At 47.8% G+C, this 19718-nt stretch overlaps 1 protein-coding gene across 5 annotated transcripts in view; it reads left to right on the top strand.

Moving 5' to 3' along the window:
* The window catches only part of Atp2b4 (ATPase plasma membrane Ca2+ transporting 4), a 108189-nt gene extending 90554 nt beyond the window's left edge, over nucleotides 1-17635 (top strand). For 2 of the 5 annotated variants that reach the window (XM_075988009.1, XM_075988007.1), the window contains 7 exons: nucleotides 134-325; nucleotides 1100-1313; nucleotides 2497-2708; nucleotides 3953-4060; nucleotides 5368-5544; nucleotides 8813-8987; nucleotides 13803-17635. In XM_075988009.1, coding sequence (XP_075844124.1) covers nucleotides 134-325; nucleotides 1100-1313; nucleotides 2497-2708; nucleotides 3953-4060; nucleotides 5368-5544; nucleotides 8813-8987; nucleotides 13803-13828 — 1104 coding nt within the window. In that variant the 3' untranslated portion in view covers nucleotides 13829-17635. The remainder of the gene's footprint in view (nucleotides 1-133; nucleotides 326-1099; nucleotides 1314-2496; nucleotides 2709-3952; nucleotides 4061-5367; nucleotides 5545-8812; nucleotides 8988-13802) is intronic. The other 3 variants (XM_075988006.1, XM_075988005.1, XM_075988010.1) reach the window with 2 other exon arrangements.
* The last annotated feature ends 2083 nt before the right edge of the window (nucleotides 17636-19718 follow it).

The following is a 19718-nucleotide window of genomic DNA, read 5'->3' as shown; positions in this document are numbered from 1 at the left end:
CTGTTGTGGCTCTAGTGCCCTCTAGCACCTGTACCTGGTTCTGCGGCTTCTTAGAGGTCAATGTTCTTAGACCCCTGGGTTTCACAGGGTCTCCATTTAGCAGCTCACTGCCTGCCTTCCTCACCCACCTCAGGGTATTGCAGGCACAGATGTGGCTAAGGAGGCATCAGACATCATCCTGACCGATGACAACTTCACCAGCATCGTGAAGGCAGTGATGTGGGGACGGAACGTCTACGACAGCATTTCCAAGTTCCTGCAGTTCCAGCTGACGGTCAATGTGGTGGCTGTGATCGTGGCGTTCACTGGAGCCTGTATCACTCAGGTTGGGCAAGGCTCGGATGTCAGGGATGACTCAAGGGCTGAAGAACATAGGGTGGGGGGTTAAGGACAAGTGTTGTCCAGCACTGCTTGCAGTTAGATATACCAGGTTTATAGTCTCTACCGTAATGGTTTGCCTGTTGGCAGAGACTGCTCATTCCTTCCCGGCAGCCCAGACCCAAAATAATCCCACAGAAACTATATTATTTGCAATACTGTTTGACCAATAGCTTAAGCATGTTTCTAGTTAGCTCTTACATCTTAAATTTTCCCATTTCTATTATTTTATATTTTACCATGACGCTCATGGTATACTGGCAAGGTTCCAGCATGTCTGTCTCCTGCATATACGTGGCATCTCCCAGACTCCACCTACTTTTTCCCAGCATTCAGTTTAGTCATCCCCCCCCAGTTCTATTCTGCCCTGCTGCAGACCAAAGCAACTTTTTTATTAACCAATGGTAACAGAACACATTCATAGCATACAGAGGGGAATCCCACATCATTCATCTACCATTAATTTAGCATTTTTTTGTCAGCAACTATGAAGTACATTTATGTGGCTTATCTTTGTCTTTTCAGAGCAACCTTGCTAGGCAGATGTTATTTTCCCATTACAGTGATGAGAACTAAATTTGTCAAGGTCAATCCATACCTAGGTAGCTAAATTCCAGGTCTAGCGGGTAGTGGGAACTAAGTCCCCTCAAGGGAGTAATGGAGAGTGGGATGGGCTTGGTTTCTGGAGCAAGCTAAAAGGCCTGGTTTGTCTTTCTACCAGGATTCTCCGCTGAAAGCCGTGCAGATGCTGTGGGTTAACCTGATCATGGACACTTTTGCTTCACTGGCCCTGGCCACAGAGCCCCCTACCGAGTCTCTGCTGAGGCGTCGCCCCTACGGGAGAAACAAGCCCCTGATCTCACGCACTATGATGAAGAACATCTTGGGCCATGCAGTGTATCAGCTCACGGTCGTCTTTGTCCTCGTCTTTGCTGGTGAGCCGCAGCGGGGGGGATGGAGGGCAGCTGTTGGGTGTTAGCTCTGTTGGGGACAGAGAATGGCTTAGAAGAGAGGGTTGCTTGGTAGATGGTGAAGTACAAGCCAATGTAATAGCAGCTTCACCCATGAGTGCTGCCTGGACATTCCCAACACACAGCCACTGTGTGCATCGCTTTCTGTCACGCCACACATCAGGGAAACAGATGCCAACTCACCGTCAAAATCAGATAGGGTGGACCAGAGGCAACATCTAAAATGTTTCAATAATGGGGCCTGGAGAAAGAGTTCCTCACTTAAAAGCACCTATTCCTTTTGCAGAGGACTCAGGTTCAGCTTCCAGCACCCACATGGTTCACAGCCATCTGTGAATCCAGTCCCAGGGGATTTGCTGCCCCTTCCAGTGGCACCAGGCACACACATGGATCACAGGCATACATACAGACGAAACACTCGTACACATAAATCTAAAATAATTTGTAAATGTTTTATTTTCAAAACAAAATGTTCAATATCTAGCATAACTCAGCAGCTGGCCAGTTAAAATGGACTTTCTAATGGTCAGAAGCTACCAGCATGGTTGTCCTAACATGTTCTGTCTTAGCCCGAACCCTCACTGAGACCTCAGTCCATAGTGAGAATTCTAATTGGTCTTAATAATATCAACTCAGAGTCAGATATTGGAGCAAATGCTGAAAGATTAGAGAAGTAAAGGAACCAGCCACTAGAGAGACTTTTTACCTCTACTGAATCCTCAGGCCAAGTGGGCAAGATCCTGTCTCTATGAGTCCTCAGATTGAATGACTTGAGCGCCTGTCTCCTCCCATCTTATACCCCTCTCTCTGCCCAGCTGTGTCCCTTCCTGACTCCACCTCCCTAGTGCTGCAGTTAAAAGTGTGTGACTCCCAAGTACAGGGATTAAAGGTGTGAGCCACAGCCTGGCTCTGTTTCTCTTTTAGACTGGATCAATTTCAAGTAGCCCAGCATGGTCTTGAACTCACAGAGATCCAACTGCCTTTGTCTCCCAAGTGCTGGGATTAAAGGTGTGTGCCGCCACTGCCTGGCCTCTGTGGCTAACTAGAGGCTAGCTCCACACTCTGAGTCAGGCAAGCTTTATTTGTTACAGCACAGACAAGACATCGCCATAACGGTCATCCTCTAAAACTTGTCCTGCCCCACTAGGCGATAAACTGTTCGACATTGACAGTGGCAGGAAGGCGCCTCTCCATTCCCCGCCCAGCCAGCACTACACCATTGTCTTCAACACCTTTGTGCTGATGCAGCTCTTCAATGAGATCAACTCCCGCAAGATCCACGGCGAGAAGAACGTCTTTGCGGGCATCTACCGCAACATCATCTTCTGCTCTGTGGTTTTAGGCACGTTCATCTGCCAGGTGAGATTCTGTCTGGAGCTGGGGTAGGAGGGCTCGGGGCTGGAGAGCAGAAGTCAGGCCTCTGATGTGCCCAAGATGAGGAGAGAGGGAGTTCTGGAGACCCCGGCTGTGAGTAAACAGGCTGGGACTCTAGGTTTGCTTCCATGTGCACCTTGTTCTAGAACTGAGCCCAGTCAGGTGCTCCAGGGCAAGGTAGCATGTGACCCACAAATGTGGCTTGTAGAATACTTTCATGATCTCTCTAAATGTACTGATAAGCTCTTATAGTGACCAAGAGAAGGCCCACTATCTTCTACCCCCTCTCTGTGCCTGCACATGTAAAATGTGTATGTACAGGTAATATTAGCTCTCCACCCTCTTCCCCACCCCTGCCCTTTTGTTCTGAATGGGTTTATGCTTGAAATGTCGCCTGATTCACAGAGGAAAGAGTGATGGGTTAGCGCTTGTGCAGCTGCTGTGCTAACCAAGGCCTGGGCTCCCGTTACGGGAAGTAGGGTCAGGAGCACAGCTGCCTGGTAGTGGGAAGATGAGTCCCTTCCTTCTTGCCATAATCAGAGATTCGCGAAGGCACGTGGTTACAAAGGACTATGAGCAGGTCACAGCACAAAAGCACATCCTCCCAGGGCTGGAGACCCAGCTCAGCAGTAAGAGAGGACCAGTGTTTGAGTTCCAGCACCCTTATCATTTTTGACCCACCATCACCTGTAACTCTAGCTGACCTGACACTCTCTTCTGGCTTCTGTGACACGTGGATCAGAGTACAGACCCACACAAAAACACACACATAGACACACACACACAATCTCAAAAATAAGCTGGCTCTCCTCTCGGCAAAGCCCCACCACCCTCCACCCCATTCCCGACTCTATTCCTCTTCTTGCTGTGCCTTCTCTCTGTCACCTGTTGGCTTCCAGCCTCCTCTGCTCTGACCAGACTGTATATTAATCACTGTCACGATAGTCATGTGACAGCGTGAGTCCCATTGAAGTGCTTTAAAAAGAGTGTGTCTGTCACCCTTCACTTCTAGAGTTTTTCTTTCCTGTGTCCCACTTGGGCCCTGCAGGGGGCACTGTGGTCTCGGCCGCCGTGTCAGTCTTGGTGGGTGGAGGGCTGACCTCGGCCGCCCTGTCAGTCTTGGTGGGTGGAGGGCTGACCTCGGCCACCCTGTCAGTCTTGGTGGGTGGAGGGCTGACTCCCCCATGAGTTGCTTCTGTCATGGTGGGCTGTCCTTTGCTCTGTTTCAGATTCTCATCGTGGAATTTGGGGGTAAGCCCTTCAGCTGTACGAACCTCAACATGGAGCAGTGGATGTGGTGTCTCTTCATAGGGATTGGAGAACTTCTGTGGGGTCAGGTGAGTGTGGGGTGCCCTCTACAGATCCTGGGGCTGCGGACCTCTCAGCTCTGAAGGAAAGGGACAAGTGACCACAATCACCCAGCTCCTGTTTCACCTCCTCTCCCTCTCCTTCCCTCCAGCATGGTTTCAAGCTCCTTCCATCTCCGGGTGCCGGGTTGGGGTGCTTTCATTTCAGGGGGTTATGTTTTCTGCCCATGCTTAGGGGCTGCAAAAACTTAGGCTTTTTCAAACAGAAGTAGAAATTTTCCATTAAAAAATAAATCTGAGGGTCTTGAAAGTAGAAGAGTTCACAGAGCCGGCGACATTCATTACAGATGTTTGTGAGCCACCATGCGCCTGGGAATTGAGCTCATGACCTCTGGAAGAGCAGTCAGTATTCTTAACCGCTGAGCCATCTCTCCAGTCCCTTTTTAAAGATTTATTTATTATATATACAGTGTTCTGCCTGCATGCCAGAAGAGGGCGCCAGATCTTACTACAGATGGTTGTGAGCCACCATGTGGTTGCTGGGAATTGAACTCGGAATTCCCAGAAGAAACAATCAGTGCTCTTAACCACTGAGCCATTTCTCCAGCCCCACCCTTCTCCTTTTCACAAGCTGAGCAGCCATGGGCAAATTACTTAACCACTCCATTTATCAGGGACCTCGACATAGGATAACAGAGTCATCACTAATTGTGACTCTACAAAAAATATGGCAATACCTGTTACAAGTACTTAGTAAGTGTTAATATTAATTACAACAATGTCAGCTTAGCTAGGAGTTTCATCCTTCCTTTAATACCTGGGTCCTTCTTTGCAGATCTCAAGTCTCAACTGAGAATCTCTTAGTGCCCCTTCACAGACTAAGGATGGGATTAAGGAAGGGGTGAAACTCTTAGCTAACTGTCTTCCTATTCCTTTCTCAGCCCCTCAACTCCAAGCATACGATGTACCTTCCTCCCAGCTTGGTTTGCCCCAGACCCCATTTCTTCTTCCCACTGTGTGCCTGCCTTGTAATTTGTTGTCTTAAAAGACAAGGCTCACACTGAGAAGAAAGACCCAAGAGAGAGAAAGACAGAGTGAGTGTGGAAAGGCACAGGGCTAAGAGGTTATGGGAATTAAGTCCCCTTCTGTATGTCTGTGAATGCTGGCACCTTCCTGAGAGCTGACAGCTGGAACAATTAGTTAACAGATTGGTGATTCTTGGTGCTGTCCTGGTGGGAAAGGCTTAGGGCAGAGGAGCCTCTTGGGGGCCTGGCTCAGGTCAGCTAACATCTCTTCTCCCATTTGGCTGTTGCACCCTTTGCTGCCACTACTCTCAGGTCATCTCGGCCATACCCACCCAGTCTCTGAAGTTCCTGAAGGAGGCTGGACATGGCGCTGCCAAGGAGGAAATCACCAAGGATGCCGAGGGACTGGAGGAGATTGATCTTGCTGAGATGGAGTTGCGCAGGGGCCAGGTGCTCTGGGTCCGTGGCCTGAGCCGGATTCAGACTCAGGTACTCTGTAGTAGCTTGTTATTACCCTGAGGGAAACGATCTCCCCATCCTGGGAAGAAATAGAAAAGCAGAGATTCCCAGCAGTCTTACCCTTTCCTAAGGCTCGCTGCTGAAGGGCAGCCTGTGATCCATAGCTTCAGGGGTCAATAGAGCCAGAGGTCTCTGTGGGACTCCTCTTGGAGGTCACTAAGTTCCTCAGCTGTGGTTGGCCCTACAGCCCACCCCTCAGGTCTGTCGGTGAAACTGCCTTCCCACATAAAGTCTATTGCAACCCTAGTCTGGACCTCAACACAGGAAATGTGTAGCCCTTCCCTGACCCTAAGAAGGAATAAGAGACCTCGTTTTCATACTCCGCATCCCTGGCAGTCACTCGGCGTGACCTTCATTTTACTGTTGTGGTAGAAGCTGTTACCTGGGCTCTTTGATAAAGAAACTCACCTGCCTACCTTGTCCTGGTTGATGTAAGGCCTCTCTGGGGAACCTGATGATTAAGTAGGTATGAACAACAGTCTCTCCGTTGATATCTTTTGAAGGATTCAGACTTGCTTCCCAAAGAGGAAGATGCTGTCCTTTTTTTCTGACCCCTTTCCCTTCTTGTCATTTCTGAAATGGAGTACAAGTAAGTCCCCTGCTTGTCACCCTAACCGTAGCTTTTTTTTCTCCACTTGCCTCACATAACTACCTTGTGGGTGAACAGACTGGCCTTGGCATTGACGATGCTTTTCCTCTGCTCCAGCCCCTCGACCCTGTCCTCTTTTAGTCTCAAGATTCCTGAGCAAACCACCCGTTCTAAGATCTCAAGGGGACTCTGCGGAGCAAGGCCTGTTTCTTCCTCCTAGTTGGCTAGAGATCCCGAAAATATCTTATTTTCAAAAACTGACCTTGGATTGGTTTAGAAAATGGCTTGGCCGCCCCACCATACACACACATCCGCCCTTAGTGCACAGGGAAGAGCAATGAACGCACACCATCCACTGTTTACTCAGTAGGGATTGTCCCTCCCTGAACAAGACACCAGGTAGAAACGTGGATGAGATACAGGTAGGGAACTCTGGGGCTCCTTTCCTCTCTCTCTGCCCGGAAGGAAATTGAATCGTGACCTGCAGGCTGCCTCATGATGTCATGTCCCCACCTCTGCCCGCCCACCCTCCACTGAGTCCCTTGGGTGACTCAGCACCTTGACTCCCACCTCTAAAGCCCCCATTGCTGTCCTTTGGGTCTGTTCTTTTCAAAATAACCTCTTTGCTTTTCTTCCCTTCAGGAACACCTGCCTCCTCTTCTACCGTGTGATTGTTTTGTTTTGTTTTTCCTAGCCAGGATCCCTCATTCCAGAGCCTCCTGGCTTCTTGCCAGTCTTCCTCTGGGGAGCAGAGATTCATGGACCTTCCCCCTCCCTTCACTGCCAGTGTCCATTCCCTCACCTATACTCCTGTTCAGTCCCACTGCACGTGGAGTTTTAGTCATCCCTCTTTCCCTGCCAGAGCAGACAGTAGCCGGGAATTGGTTTTAAAGCCTAAATTTGAGACCAAGCACGGTGGTACCTGTCTACAATCTCAGCACCCAGGAGACTGAGGGTTTCTAGTTCCAGGCCAACCTGGGCTATATAGCTAGATCCTACCTCCAGAACAGGGAAGCAGAAGCCTAGACTTAGGCTCCAAGGGCAGTCTATTAAAGATGCCTTGACACGATCCATCCGCGCCACTGCTGCTGGCACCTCTGAGCCGAAGATGCACCTTCCATGTCTGAAGCCCTCCCACCCCATCCGTTGCTCAGCCTCGGTGGGGGCCTAACAAAAAACTCCTTACTGTCATACTGCTGGTCCCGATTGCCCTTCCCATTGCAGCAGGTCGGATGGGAGGTGTTGCCAAACTACTGCTTAGTCCTGGTTGGGATTTCTAGGCGTTTCTTCCCTCTCCCTTTACCCTTTAGTTTGGGGGAGGTAAAAGTACTAGAAAGCAAATATTTGAAGAATTAAAGGGCTGGACTCTTAGAACAGTAAACATGACATGCAATTTCATCGTGGAAGTTGAACCTTGTAACTCTGTATGCAACTAGAAAAGAGCCTCTTCTTCCACCGAAACAGGAAAGCTCCTAAGTGAGGAAAGGGTGGTGCTTTAGCCTTGGCCTCCACCCGAGGCCACCCCTAAGCACTTCATGGCTTCCTCAGAGGCTTTGCATACTAGAAGAGACGTCTGCCTTATCTTCTGTGCATGCAGTCACAAGACAGAGACAGTGCCTTTCCCGTCCTTCTGGACTGTTCCTACGGGGATCCCACCAGATCTCAGAAGGATAAACGAATCCCCTTCTGTTTGTTCCTTATGACTTAGGGATCAAAGAGAAGGCTAGGAGATTGATGAAGACCCCCAGATCACAGTCTCTGTGAGAAAGTGATGGGATTAATTGTCTCCATCCGTGAGGCAGAGGCAGCTGAAAGCCAGAGGCCTGATCTGGTAGGCAGGTAGATTTGGAGAGCTCTAGCCTCCAGGCGCCGCCGCTGTGGCTGGCGCCAGACCTCCTGCCTGCCTGTGAAGGTCTCCAGTGCTTAAGTAATGCCGTGAGTGGATTTCAAAGAGGCCAACTGAGCTCCAGAGGAAGACTGATCGTGAAAGATGCCGCCCAAACTAAGCAAGTCAGTCTAAGAGTCTTTCCACCATGGCTGCCATGTGTGGACTACTCACTCTGCTGCCCATGTTTCTTTAAGTGTGTGTTATTTTCCTGGAAATTTTGTAATAATAGTTGACTTAGTTGGTTTAGAGGCTCCTGAACCCTAAATTTCACTAATCCATACTTCACTTCCGGTATGTCAAATTGACTGCCTTTTTTAAAAATTAATTAATTTTTGAAATTATATTTAATTAACTTTTTTCATTTAATTTACATACTGACCACAGTTTCTGCCTGCCTTATTTTTAAGAGGACAAGTCAAAATGACAAACTCCTGGCCTCCCTCTAGCTGTTAGTGGTAGGGAGAAGTTCCTTTAGGTTTTCAAGGCCTTTGGACACCTGTCCATCCTAGGCCAGAGGGGTCATAGCTGGGTGTTTGAAAAGCCATAGCAAAGTGTTCCTTAAATGAAGGGTGATATACAGTTAATGCCCTCCCAACCTCACCCTCACCTGCTGCTCTGGGTTTGAGGGACTAGCCCTCTGGCTTTCTGCCCCCCCCTCCTTGCCCCACCCTCCTGTCCCCACCCCACCCTCCTGACCCCACCTTCCTCTTCCTCCCTTCTCTCTGTGGAGCAAAGCTGTCTTACTCTCTGATTCTTTGCAGATTGAAGTAATTAACACATTCCAGACGGGAGCCTCTTTTAAGGGAGCCCTAAAGCGACAGAACGTGAGCCAACACCTTGATATAAAACTGGTTCCTAGCTCCTATTCAGCCGCACTTGCACCAGTCAAATCCTCCCCTTCCACCTCTTCCGCCGTTACATCTCCTCCTGTGGGCAGTGAGTGAGAGTCTGTTACAATGCATGATTCGCTAAAGCAAACACCAGAGAGCACGTGGCGTCTACTTTAACCAACCGTGGTTACTTGTCCTTTTCATTTCCCCCCTCCCACCCTTTGATCTTTTGACTTAAAGGAAGAAAAGACAAAAAGAAAGAGAGATCCCAGTCCCTGCTAAAACCAGGCTATATGACCTTTCGTTTTATTGTTTTAATGTTGGAAAGTTACTAAACCTTAGCGATTTTAAAGACAATAACCCTGTTTTCTGATTGCTCCCCTGCTTGGCTTGCTGCTGCTTTTCTTGAGCTGCTTTGATTTGCTTTGCTTTGTCTGGCTTCAGGCTTGTTTGGTGCCTTGTCCCTCTCCTCCTCTTCTGGGTCTAACTCTTTAGCTATGAGGTCAGTCCCAGTGAAGACCTAGGAAGCCTCTTCACTTGGGGGCGAGGGAGAGCCTCTGCCCACAGGTCCTTCACCAGGGCCTGCCCGAATGGAGCCAGGACTGAGCTTGTTCAATCACTGCAGTCCTTTTGGCTACCACTGCACTGTCAGCTGGCCACAAAAGCACTAACTAGGTCGGAGAGGGGAAGTTAGTTCAACCTGTGTTGTCTTAGCTCTCAGTGATGACCTTCAATATAACTCTAGTTCATGAATCAATTAATTCACAAATGAGTAGGAGAAATCAAAATTTTCTGGCCCGTGAGGTCGTAGGTGGCACCCCGGCACTCAGTACTATGAGGTAAGAAGATGATGAGTTTGAACATTTCTGAAGAGCCTCCCCCTCATCTTTTCATCTGGTTTGGTTTTTCGGCAACCAGTCCTTTGTATCGTATCTTGCACTTTCAATTTTAGGAAACTGTCTGTACAGACTTACTTAATAGCTGTCAGATTTCAGACTAGGACTTGCCGTTCTCATTAGTAGATTGTCGAATGCTTGCTAAGGCCTTCCTACTTTCTGGTCGTTTTACTTTCCCCAATAGGAAGCAGAGGGGATGTGTCATCATTATAGCGCCTGGTGAGGAAGGTTCTCCACCATCATACATATTCTGGACTTTAAATACTTGAGTATCCAGTCCTTCCTTCCCCCACTGCCAGCCCTAGGTCACATGGCCTGTGGTTCACATGACCGTGAGCAGGTTTTCTGAGCTTAACTTGCTTCTGCCTGCTAGCTACTCATAAGAGTTCTGGTACGAGACAGGACTGAAGGTGGAGGTAACAATGCTGTCTGCGGGCTTCTTTAGGCCCAAAGGCACTAGATAAGCCTCTCCCTCTGGTCCTTCCGCGTTCCTCACTTCATCCCCTTCTAACAAGTTTCAGTCCTGCTTAGTCATTCATTTCTCTGGCAGAAAGGGCTAGTGCTGGCTGTTCCAGCCACAGACTTGATGGCAGAGACCAGGGGACTTAGAGGAGCTGTCAGACCCCATGCCCTGACCCCCCAAAACTTAGACCGAAGGAGAGAGAGCACACCTGCTCCTTCTCTAGCTTGTCCCTTCCCTGGAGCTCCCAGGAATTGCAGTCGTGTATTTAAAACCCTCTTCCCCATTCCAGAGCTCTTGAACCTGCGGGTCCCATCTCCCTAAGGTCTCTAAGGCTTCCATCCAGAAGCTTCTCTACCCCTAAGCAATGACAGGGGAGTAGAAAAGCACAGTATTCTAGTGCATCAGACCGTGCGCTGAGCTCCAAAGGGTGCTCCACACTCTCCTGGAGGTCCAGCCTACTTTGGGCTCCTGCCTTATGAAGGAGTCACCTTTCAATCAGCCCCTCAGGAAGCATTTCCCAGAGGTTTTGAGAACTGATGTTCAAAGACAGAAGCATTGGCTGGCTAAGTGAGGAGTGTGTGAGGCTGTCCCTGTCCCCTTTCCAGCTCCACCAGCCGTCCCTTGTCACCACATACTTCTCACGCACCAGACCCTGTGCTCCAAGCACAGAGGATGCCAGCCCTGGATCCAAGCACAGAAGATGCCAGCCCTGGATCAATTGGTGATGTCCTATGTGACTGTCCATCAGCACCTCTTCCCTGAGCCTGTGCTGGAGTTGAGTTCCTCCATCCCTCAGCCTCACCCCGACCCCCTGGGCCAGGTGCCCTCGCTCCTATACCGGTAGCTAGTTCCCATTGCTCTCTGGAAGTCCTGAACTCTAACCGAATGACTGGTCTTTGCTTCTCTCAAAGGTTTCCCTCCCCCCCCAGCCTGCCCATCCCTCTTCACTTGTATCTCCTTCGTTTGTTTGCCCATCAGAGTGTTATCAATTGCCCCAACAAGGGAAAGGAAAAGTCAGAAAACAAGCTCAGACCCTCTGACACTGATTTTCACAAATCAATTCTTTTTCTGTTGGATTTCACACATAATTGTTGCGATAGAGTGTCCAGTTGCTTTAAGAAAAGAAAGAAAGAAAGAAAGAAAGAAAGAAAGAAGAAAAGAAAATACCCAGAAGCAACAAATTTAAAACTCAGTAATATGGAAGACAGTGAACTAGTGACACAAAGGTCCCTGCCCTCCTCTGTGACTCTGAGAACTGTGAAGATAGCAATAGCAGATAAAAGCACTGCTACCATACATACCTACTAAAGAGAGGGTTTCGGTCCTGTGCCTTGGCCAAAGTAGCTATCTATACCAGGACTAGGAGAGAGGGCATTGAGTTTGAGCTCACTTAATCTAGCTTGTGTTACTCAAATATTTCAAGAATAGGTTACAGAAAAGTCTGGGACCACACAAAGGTTAGAGGTGGCCTCCCTTCTGCCTAATCTTACACAGATCTGAGCAGGGGCAACCTGACTGGTGGAATTCACCAGAAGATGGTCAACAGAACCACAGAAGAATGGAGAGCAGGCCTGCACTGTTGTTCCACGAAGTTCCAGGGGCCTGTCTGCTTCTTGTGTACGCTGCAGTGTTGAGCTGACAGTTGAGTGGCAGAGTCCCTTGCCTTCTATGCTCTGAGCACTCCAGTCATGGGTGACACTGGAGAGAGGCCAAGGAAGGGCAGCCTTAGTCAAAGAAGAGAGAACCACGGTTCTGATGGCGAGGCTGCTGGAGGCAGTGTCTTTACGGCATCTGTAGAATGATGAGAGGTCCTGGGACAGGAAATCCAGCTGGTTTATTTGGCTGTTTGTGTGTGCTGCTACCTCCATGCTCTTGCTTCTTCTCCAGGAATAAATAAATAATGTGTATATATACACATATATATGTGTATATATGTGTGTATATACATAGATATATATATAATATATTAAACAGCAGAAGAATAAAAGAGACACTTTTACCCCAACACCCACTACTTCTTTTTTTTTTTTTTTTTTTTTTTTTTGGTTTTTCGAGACAGGGTTTCTCTGTGGCTTTGGAGCCTGTCCTGGAACTAGCACTGTAGACCAGGCTGGTCTCGAACTCACAGAGATCCGCCTGCCTCTGCCTCCCGAGTGCTGGGATTAAAGGCGTGTGCCACCACTGCCCGGCTTTTCACCCACTACTTCTTAACCTTCTCCCGATCTTAACAACTTCTGCTTAACATCATTGCTCCTCTCTTTTCTGAGGGAGAATGTATCTGAACCAAACTAGGATTGACAGCTTGCCCCAGTGAAAACCATCCCATCACCGCCTGCCTTTCCTTGTCTCCTTTCTGTGTTCTCTCTGGCATCCAGTCCCCCCTGCACACACACCGCACCCCAATCTACCAGCCCAGATTCTAGCCCACACTTGAGAGACACCGTTCAGAAATGTAGAATTAGCAAAGCAAACCAACAACCCAAACACCAAACAAGTTGATGCTTCTGATTAAGTAAAGCTGCTCTCAGGGTTGATTGCAGTTGTCTTCTGTGGACTCCTGACTTCTGTGTGGTCAAACACAGAGTGACGGGAGTGTGTTTGCCCACTCACCCAGGAACACTGCAGAGTGTCTGCTTTCTTCATTCTTTTCAACTGTCCTATCGGAAAAGCCACTTATTTGTAGCCGGCCTCCTGGGTCAGGTTTCTCTTCTGGTCCTCCGCTTCTTCACACAAGGTCATGTTCCTCATCACAGTATGCAAATGGCTGGGCAAAGCAGCACACATTTTCACAGTGGGTCTGGGCAGCATTGCTGTGGATCAGACACGGATGTGCACTTGAATGGTGAACACCGGGCCTTCTTCAGTAGGCAGGGCAAGGCTTCTTTTCACACCTGTGTTTTACCTGCATCTTTCAGGAGAAGCAGGAGCTCTGTTTTTGATGGGGAGGAGACACAGTCGGGGTTGTGGGGGTATAAAGATGTGCATGTCTTCTGACTGAACAGTTAGGGACTTTTAATTTCCTGCATGCTGTGGAATGAAGACTGGTTTGTCTGCCTGGCTGCACAGTATCCACGGTCACTTGTCACCCAGTGTTTATTAGTGAATGTTGGCTCTTTGAGGGGGCTTAAACACATAACGAAACTACAGTGTGTAATTCTCCCATCCCACATCCACAAAAGGTTTGGCTTCCATACAGAAGGCAACCTGTGTGGATTGTCTTTTAGGCTTGTCCATTAATGTCACCTAGTTCCAACACGCTGTCCTCTACCCAAAAGAACTAATGAATCTCTTGGTTTGATTTCATTTTAAGAGTGGGTTGTTTGGAAATGCTAAGTTTGCCTTGTGCTACTTTATAGAATGCACCGTTTGAAATGTCCTTATTGTCTGCCTCACTCGCTCACGCCTTGTGCCTGAGTTTTGAGGTGTGTGGTGGTTTGGGTTGTTGAGCATTAATGTTTTGTAGCAGGGTTTTGTTTCTTTCTTTAAACCACTAGTTTTTCTTGTTCTGCTTGCCAATTCTCACCTCTCTATCTTCTCATCCTTTCTTGTTCCCCTGGTATAGATCCAAGTGGTCAAAATGTTCTATAGTTACCCTGGAATGAAATCCAGGAACAAAAGCTCCATTCACCACTTCATGACCCAACCTGGATACAATGCAGATGATGAACCTCCACCGTCCTTCATAGATGATCATGAGGAAGACCCTGGATTGGTTCCTAAGTCGGGGACTAAGGTGCTCCTATTGGATGGTGAGGCCACTCCCAATGACAACAAAAACAACAATGCTGTGGATGGCAACCAAGTGCAGACCATTGCCTCCCATGCCGACAGCCCTCTGCAAAGCCTGGAGACATCAGTTTGAACTTCTGTTCTCTGATTCCTGCCCCTGCTTTCCCTGTTTCTTTTCTCATCCATCCCGCCTATGAGGTGATGATGGGACTTTGTCACTGTTGTGTCGGCTGCTCCTAAGTGTGTGAGAACCCCTACCTGGCCATGAAGAAACAACACAGACCGACGAGGATTCGGTCAAACCCTGGGCAGGGAGCGGTAGATCTACTCCTTAGTTGTAACAGTTGTTATTTTTGAAGAAATGATGATAATCCTCCCAGCATCATCCAACCCAAAGTTTCCACAGGGTTCCCACCTGTGTCACCACCTCCTGACTTGGAGATTTTATGAGTTTCTGCCATTTACAAACTAAATCGTGAGCTCAGGGAGAGACAAATACCCTGTGTTTGTGTTTCAGTAGACTGATTATTCTTCGAGCATTTTTTCCTGTTTTGAAAATGTACACCCTAAGGCCAGTAGCTCTTCCTACCCCTCAGTCTGACCTGCCCAAGGTTCTTATATGACCCTTATCATCCTTCCTCTTACTCTTTTTATTTTTTTCTCCAAGTGTTGGTAATTAAGAGAACGGAAAGGGCATGGACAAGTTGAGTCAACTTTGGCCCCTTTTAGCCCCAATAGAACCTTTTTGTTCTAGAGGCAGACAGATTTCTTTTCTAAAATGGTCTTTTTGGAGTAAATGAGCTGGTGAAATATTTCCCTATTTTCACCAGGTCAGATCCGACTTCCGAATGTCCACCTCTCTCTTTGGGTGTGTAGGGGGTTTTAAGTGCCAGGGAAATCAGCCGTGAGCATGAAGGTTTCTTGTGTATATATATATAGTCTTTACCATGGCCTGAGCTTCCTCCTTGCCTAAGGTAGTAGCCAAAGAGTGAATGGGGCATGACCTTGCCTCCTAGCTGGATGAGGAGTTTCGGGACCAACATGGGGCAGGCCTAGGACCAGAAATCACGGAAGCAGACTATTTTCAAGAAGCTGATTGTTGGAGGAATGAGTATTAAGAAACCTTGGGAGGGGCTAAAGAACCAATCCATTGGGATCTAAGAAACCTCCCCTCAGGTTAGGCACCTGTGTACCAGCTTGGACATTCTCTTCTCTTTCCTATTTCTATGCTTTGCTGTGTCCCACAATATTTTCCACCTCTAAAGGAGACCCCCCCAACTTTTGCAAGTATTCCAATGTTGAAAATATGCATCCGAAAGAGGAGGCTCCCTGACAGTGTTCTGATTCAAGGAGCAAAGGCCCAGAAAGCCCCTGCCTCCTCTCTCCTGGCTTTCACACTCCTGTTTTCAAGCCTCCAGCAGCGAGCGTCTCCACTGCTGCCCAGGAAAGTCCGTGCCTTCCTCCCTCCCCCCCCCCCCGGAACACTGCCCAAAGCATCCTCTGCCAGCCCACCTCTCAGGAGCTGGGAACTTCACCAAAAGGGACTTCACCTTACTGGGACAAGGTGGAGGCACATCCCCGGGTGCTCCATGTGTATCGCTGCTCTGCTGACGTAAGCATTTTGTGCAGGTGGACCAAATTTATGTCCCCAAGTCCCATCTCCCATTAGATCAGTGAAGCCTGTCTCCCACCTTCGAGGGTGGTGGACGTAGAGGAGGATATGTGAGGCTCATGAGAACTGCCAGGCTTCCTCTCGGGAAAGAAAAGCAAGAGGAACCTGTCCACTCCTAGCCTTTCTTCTAGAGATCTTCCTCCCTCCCCACTTTTCACCCAAACTGCCACGGTAGGGTGGGTGAAGAAGCAGCCACCATTCCACACCCATTGCAGCGTAATCCATCATTACAGGCAACAGGGAGAAGGCTTTGACTGGGGTTTTGTAAAGGGGACCCACGTCAGCAGTCTTTCCTCGTGGGGAACAAACAGCTCACTGGAGTTGTTAATTCACACACACAAACAGACACACACACACACTCTCTTAAGTACATTAGAAGATCTGATTCTGCCAACTCTTCTATTACCTCAGATTGTTTTTACAAAAGTAAGCCAATAACAAGCTTTGAAGGCCATTTTACTATCCTTGCTCCCAAGAGACTTTTGTGGTGCCTGGCAGGTCACTCTTGAGGGCTTTATGTCTACTTTTCAAAGTCAATAGCTTTGTGTGTGTGTGTTTATGTGTGTGCGCGCACACATGCCCATGTGTATGTATGTGCGTGTTCTAGTTTCCATAGTAAGAGAGAAAATATAGAAATATTATGCAAAAAATATAGTTTTCTTTAGATCAAAAACTAATATTTTTGAGTCAACCATATATATACATATATATATTGTTTAAAGAATTTCAAATAAAGTGCCGTCATGGAACACCATAGAGGGGAGCACATGGCCAGCTGTTTGACATGACAGGTGGCTCAATATATTTATAATTGGTTTAAAAAAAATATACCTTACTTCCTTTCTCCGAACAGCCATCTTTATATTTAGGAAAAAAATTGTTGGGTTCTAGACTTTTTTAATATAAATTTTGTTGATATGGAATTGAGTAAGTTCAAGTGTTTCTGTGCATATATTTTTATGTGTTTTTCTATTCAGTTTCAGTGATCCAGACGGCAGTGAGTAAATATGACGGAAGTTAGTAACAGTTTCCCCTAAATGGTGCTGTGGATTTGAAAGCAGTCTGATGGGGAGAAAGAGAATATGTCCTAGAGCCCTTTTTCGATAAACCTAGAAAAAAATGGGTAAGAACCTGCAGGTAGTGAGGGCAACACCCGGAAAGAGGCTTCTCAACTGTCAGGGCGTGGATGTATGCTGCCGTGGAGGAGTGCCAGGCTTGTTGCTAACCAGGGGCGAGGGCCAGTTGGGCTTCTGGGAGGACTTAGCTGGCCGAACAGTGTCAATGAGAGTCCCTCCTGGTCGGCAAGGGAACTGGTGTGGGGCTTGCTTTTCTTTATGCTTCTTTGACTTCCTCTTCCCCCTAGAGTAACCCCATTAGTGAATTTTTGTGCATGAATCTGAGTTGGGACGCCTTTCTGTTTTGTATAATACAGCAGATGGGAGACTGAGCTCCAAATTGGAAGCAATAAGTACAGCAGTGGCTGCTTCCAGCTCTGTCTGACGGTTTGAGGACTAGGTCCGTCTCAACAACCCTTCACTATCCTTTAAATTGCTTTTTCCATCCCAAAAGATGTAAGAGAAATCAACTAGACCCCCTCTGGGCACTTGTAGATTCCTCAAGTTTGGGTTTATATTTTCCTTCAAGCTTTAGGCGACAGTTTCATCAATCAATAAGAGTGATTATCTCACTGCCAAAAATCCAGAGGGGCACGCAAGCTTGAATGCCTGGATCCTCTCCTTTACCCCCCATTTCATCCTCTCCTGTATCCCCCGTTTCATCCTCTCCTGTACCCACACACACACACTTCTTCCCATCCCTTGCTTTACAGTTGAAGCTACATGTGGTACCATCCTGTCTGCACACTCAGTCACCTTCTATGTCTAGCATCCACCCCATGGCACTTGTGTTGGGAAGGGGGAGCACTTATAATGCCTGCTGTTCTAAAGCCATCCCAGTCTCTTCTTAGGTAGACCGGACACTCACCCTCCCTCCCATTTAGCTCAGAGCCAGGACTCTTGCCTTCCCAGCTCTGCAGATAGGAGGCCTGCTGTCCTCTTTCTTCTTCTTGGGAGAGGCGGAGAGAGGTGAGCTCCTGCAGCTAAATTAGCCTTTGGTTTATGTTTTCTCCCCATATGTATATATGCCATATGTAAATATGCCATATATATGTGCCAATGAATTGATTTATGTCATCTTTTCTAAGCGGCATGCAAATAGAAAGTTTGAGTTTCTTCTCAGTAACTAGTATAATGAGCACTGGTATTTTTGTACAAAAGAAAAAGAAAAAAAAACAGAAAATTGACTGTTGTAGTCTGCATGACAGACATGATATCAAAACAATCTATACCCTAGCATGTGTTGCCATAGTTTGCAGTTCAGCTTAACAGTGCACCCAACCTGTATTTGCATTTGATATTATTTAAGCTCTATGTATAATGTTTTGCATGTATTTATATGGTTCTTGGGGGGATGCTATAACTGACAAATCTGTAATGCAAATGTATCCTCCCACTGACCTGGGAAGAAGAGGAGTTTGAAAATGGGTAATTTTTTTGGAACCAATAAAGCTTTTTGCTGATGTGCAGAAACCAATGCCATGCACTGAAAATAAAAACCCGTGCCCACTTGTAATGCGCTGTCTCCCATGTGTTTCCACTTTTGGCTCACACCGCTGGGGCTGCTGGAGCTGAGGAGGGTTTTGCCTTCACTACCTGTAGAGCAAACACAGGGCCCAAGCCTGTCCTTTCCCATGGCATGCTTTCTTCAGAGGCCCACAGTCCTGGGAACCAGCCTCATTCCCCTGAAGAGCCAGGTTTTCTGCACACTCCATGGCTAGAGTTGGGTAGAACTCATCATCCAAGTCCTGGGAAGCAGATGCCTGGAGAAGGATGAGCAAGAAGAGGATGCCTGGCTTAGCTCCTCCTCCTCCTCCTTGGGAAGACCCCTCCTCCTTGTTCCCCTCTCCTTCTCACCTTCCGCCCCGCTTCTCCTTAAAGTGTCTTTTAACAAGCTGAGTCCCCCTTAAAGTAACTGCTCTTCCTACAGACAGGACATTCTCCACCACCCACCTCCTCTGCCCACAGTTGTTTTGTTTCTAATGTTCTATTGGTTACACTTTGCCATCACGACTGCTATGAGACTCCAGTTTCCGGTCAAAGAAGACAGACTATTTACCTGTCAGAGCTCTCAGATCACCCCTTGGGACTCTCACCCAGGTGTACAGCCAAGTCCCTGCTCCCTTCTAAGTCACCCCCTCTAGAAGAGAACCTGTCTCTTGTCCAGAGTTCCTTAGGAAAGGTCTGTTGGTGAAGCACAGCCAGTGTTCTCTGGTGACCTCTCTGAGATGTTCTGGAGGCGCCAATTCAAAAGCAGGGACTGACCTAGATGCAAAAGACTCTTGCAGGCTACGTCTTTAAGAAAAAAAATTTTTGATGTGTATGAGTGTTTTGCCTGTATGTGTGTCTGTGCTCCTCATACCTGGTGCCCAAAGAGCCCAGAAAGTATCTTGGAACTGGACCTAAAGATGTTTGGAAGCATCCATGTGGGTGCTGGGAGCAAGTGCTCTTTAATTTTTTATTTAATTTTTATTTTTTCGAGACAGGGTTTCTCTGTAGCTTTGGAGCTTGCCCTGCCCTGGCCCTCACTCTGTACACCATGCTGGCCTCGAACTCACAGAGATCCATCTGCCTCTGCCTCCCAAGTGCTAGGATTAAGGCCTATGCCGCCACTGCCTGGCATAACAAGTGTTCTTAACCACTGAACCATCTCTCGAGCCCTCAGGCTAAGGATTATCTATCCCCAGCTTTCTTGCCTGTCCCAGCTGCTCTCTGTAGGCATAGACACGTGGACAGCTTAGTTTCTTTAAAATGGAGGCTGGGAGGCTGAAGGGATGGCTCAGTGGTTAAGAGCATTGCCTGCTCTTCCAAAGGTCCTAAGTTCAATTCCCAGCAACCACATAGCTCACAACCATCTGTAATGGGGTCTGGTGCCCTCTTCTGGCCTGCAGGCATACACACAGAATATTGTACACATAATAAATAAATAAATATTTTTAAAAAATACACAGAGAAACCCTGT

The sequence above is a fragment of the Microtus pennsylvanicus genome, chromosome 10 (assembly GCF_037038515.1).
Source record: "Microtus pennsylvanicus isolate mMicPen1 chromosome 10, mMicPen1.hap1, whole genome shotgun sequence".
NCBI classification, from domain to species: Eukaryota; Metazoa; Chordata; class Mammalia; order Rodentia; family Cricetidae; genus Microtus; species Microtus pennsylvanicus.
This window is presented reverse-complemented; position numbering and strand designations above follow the sequence as displayed.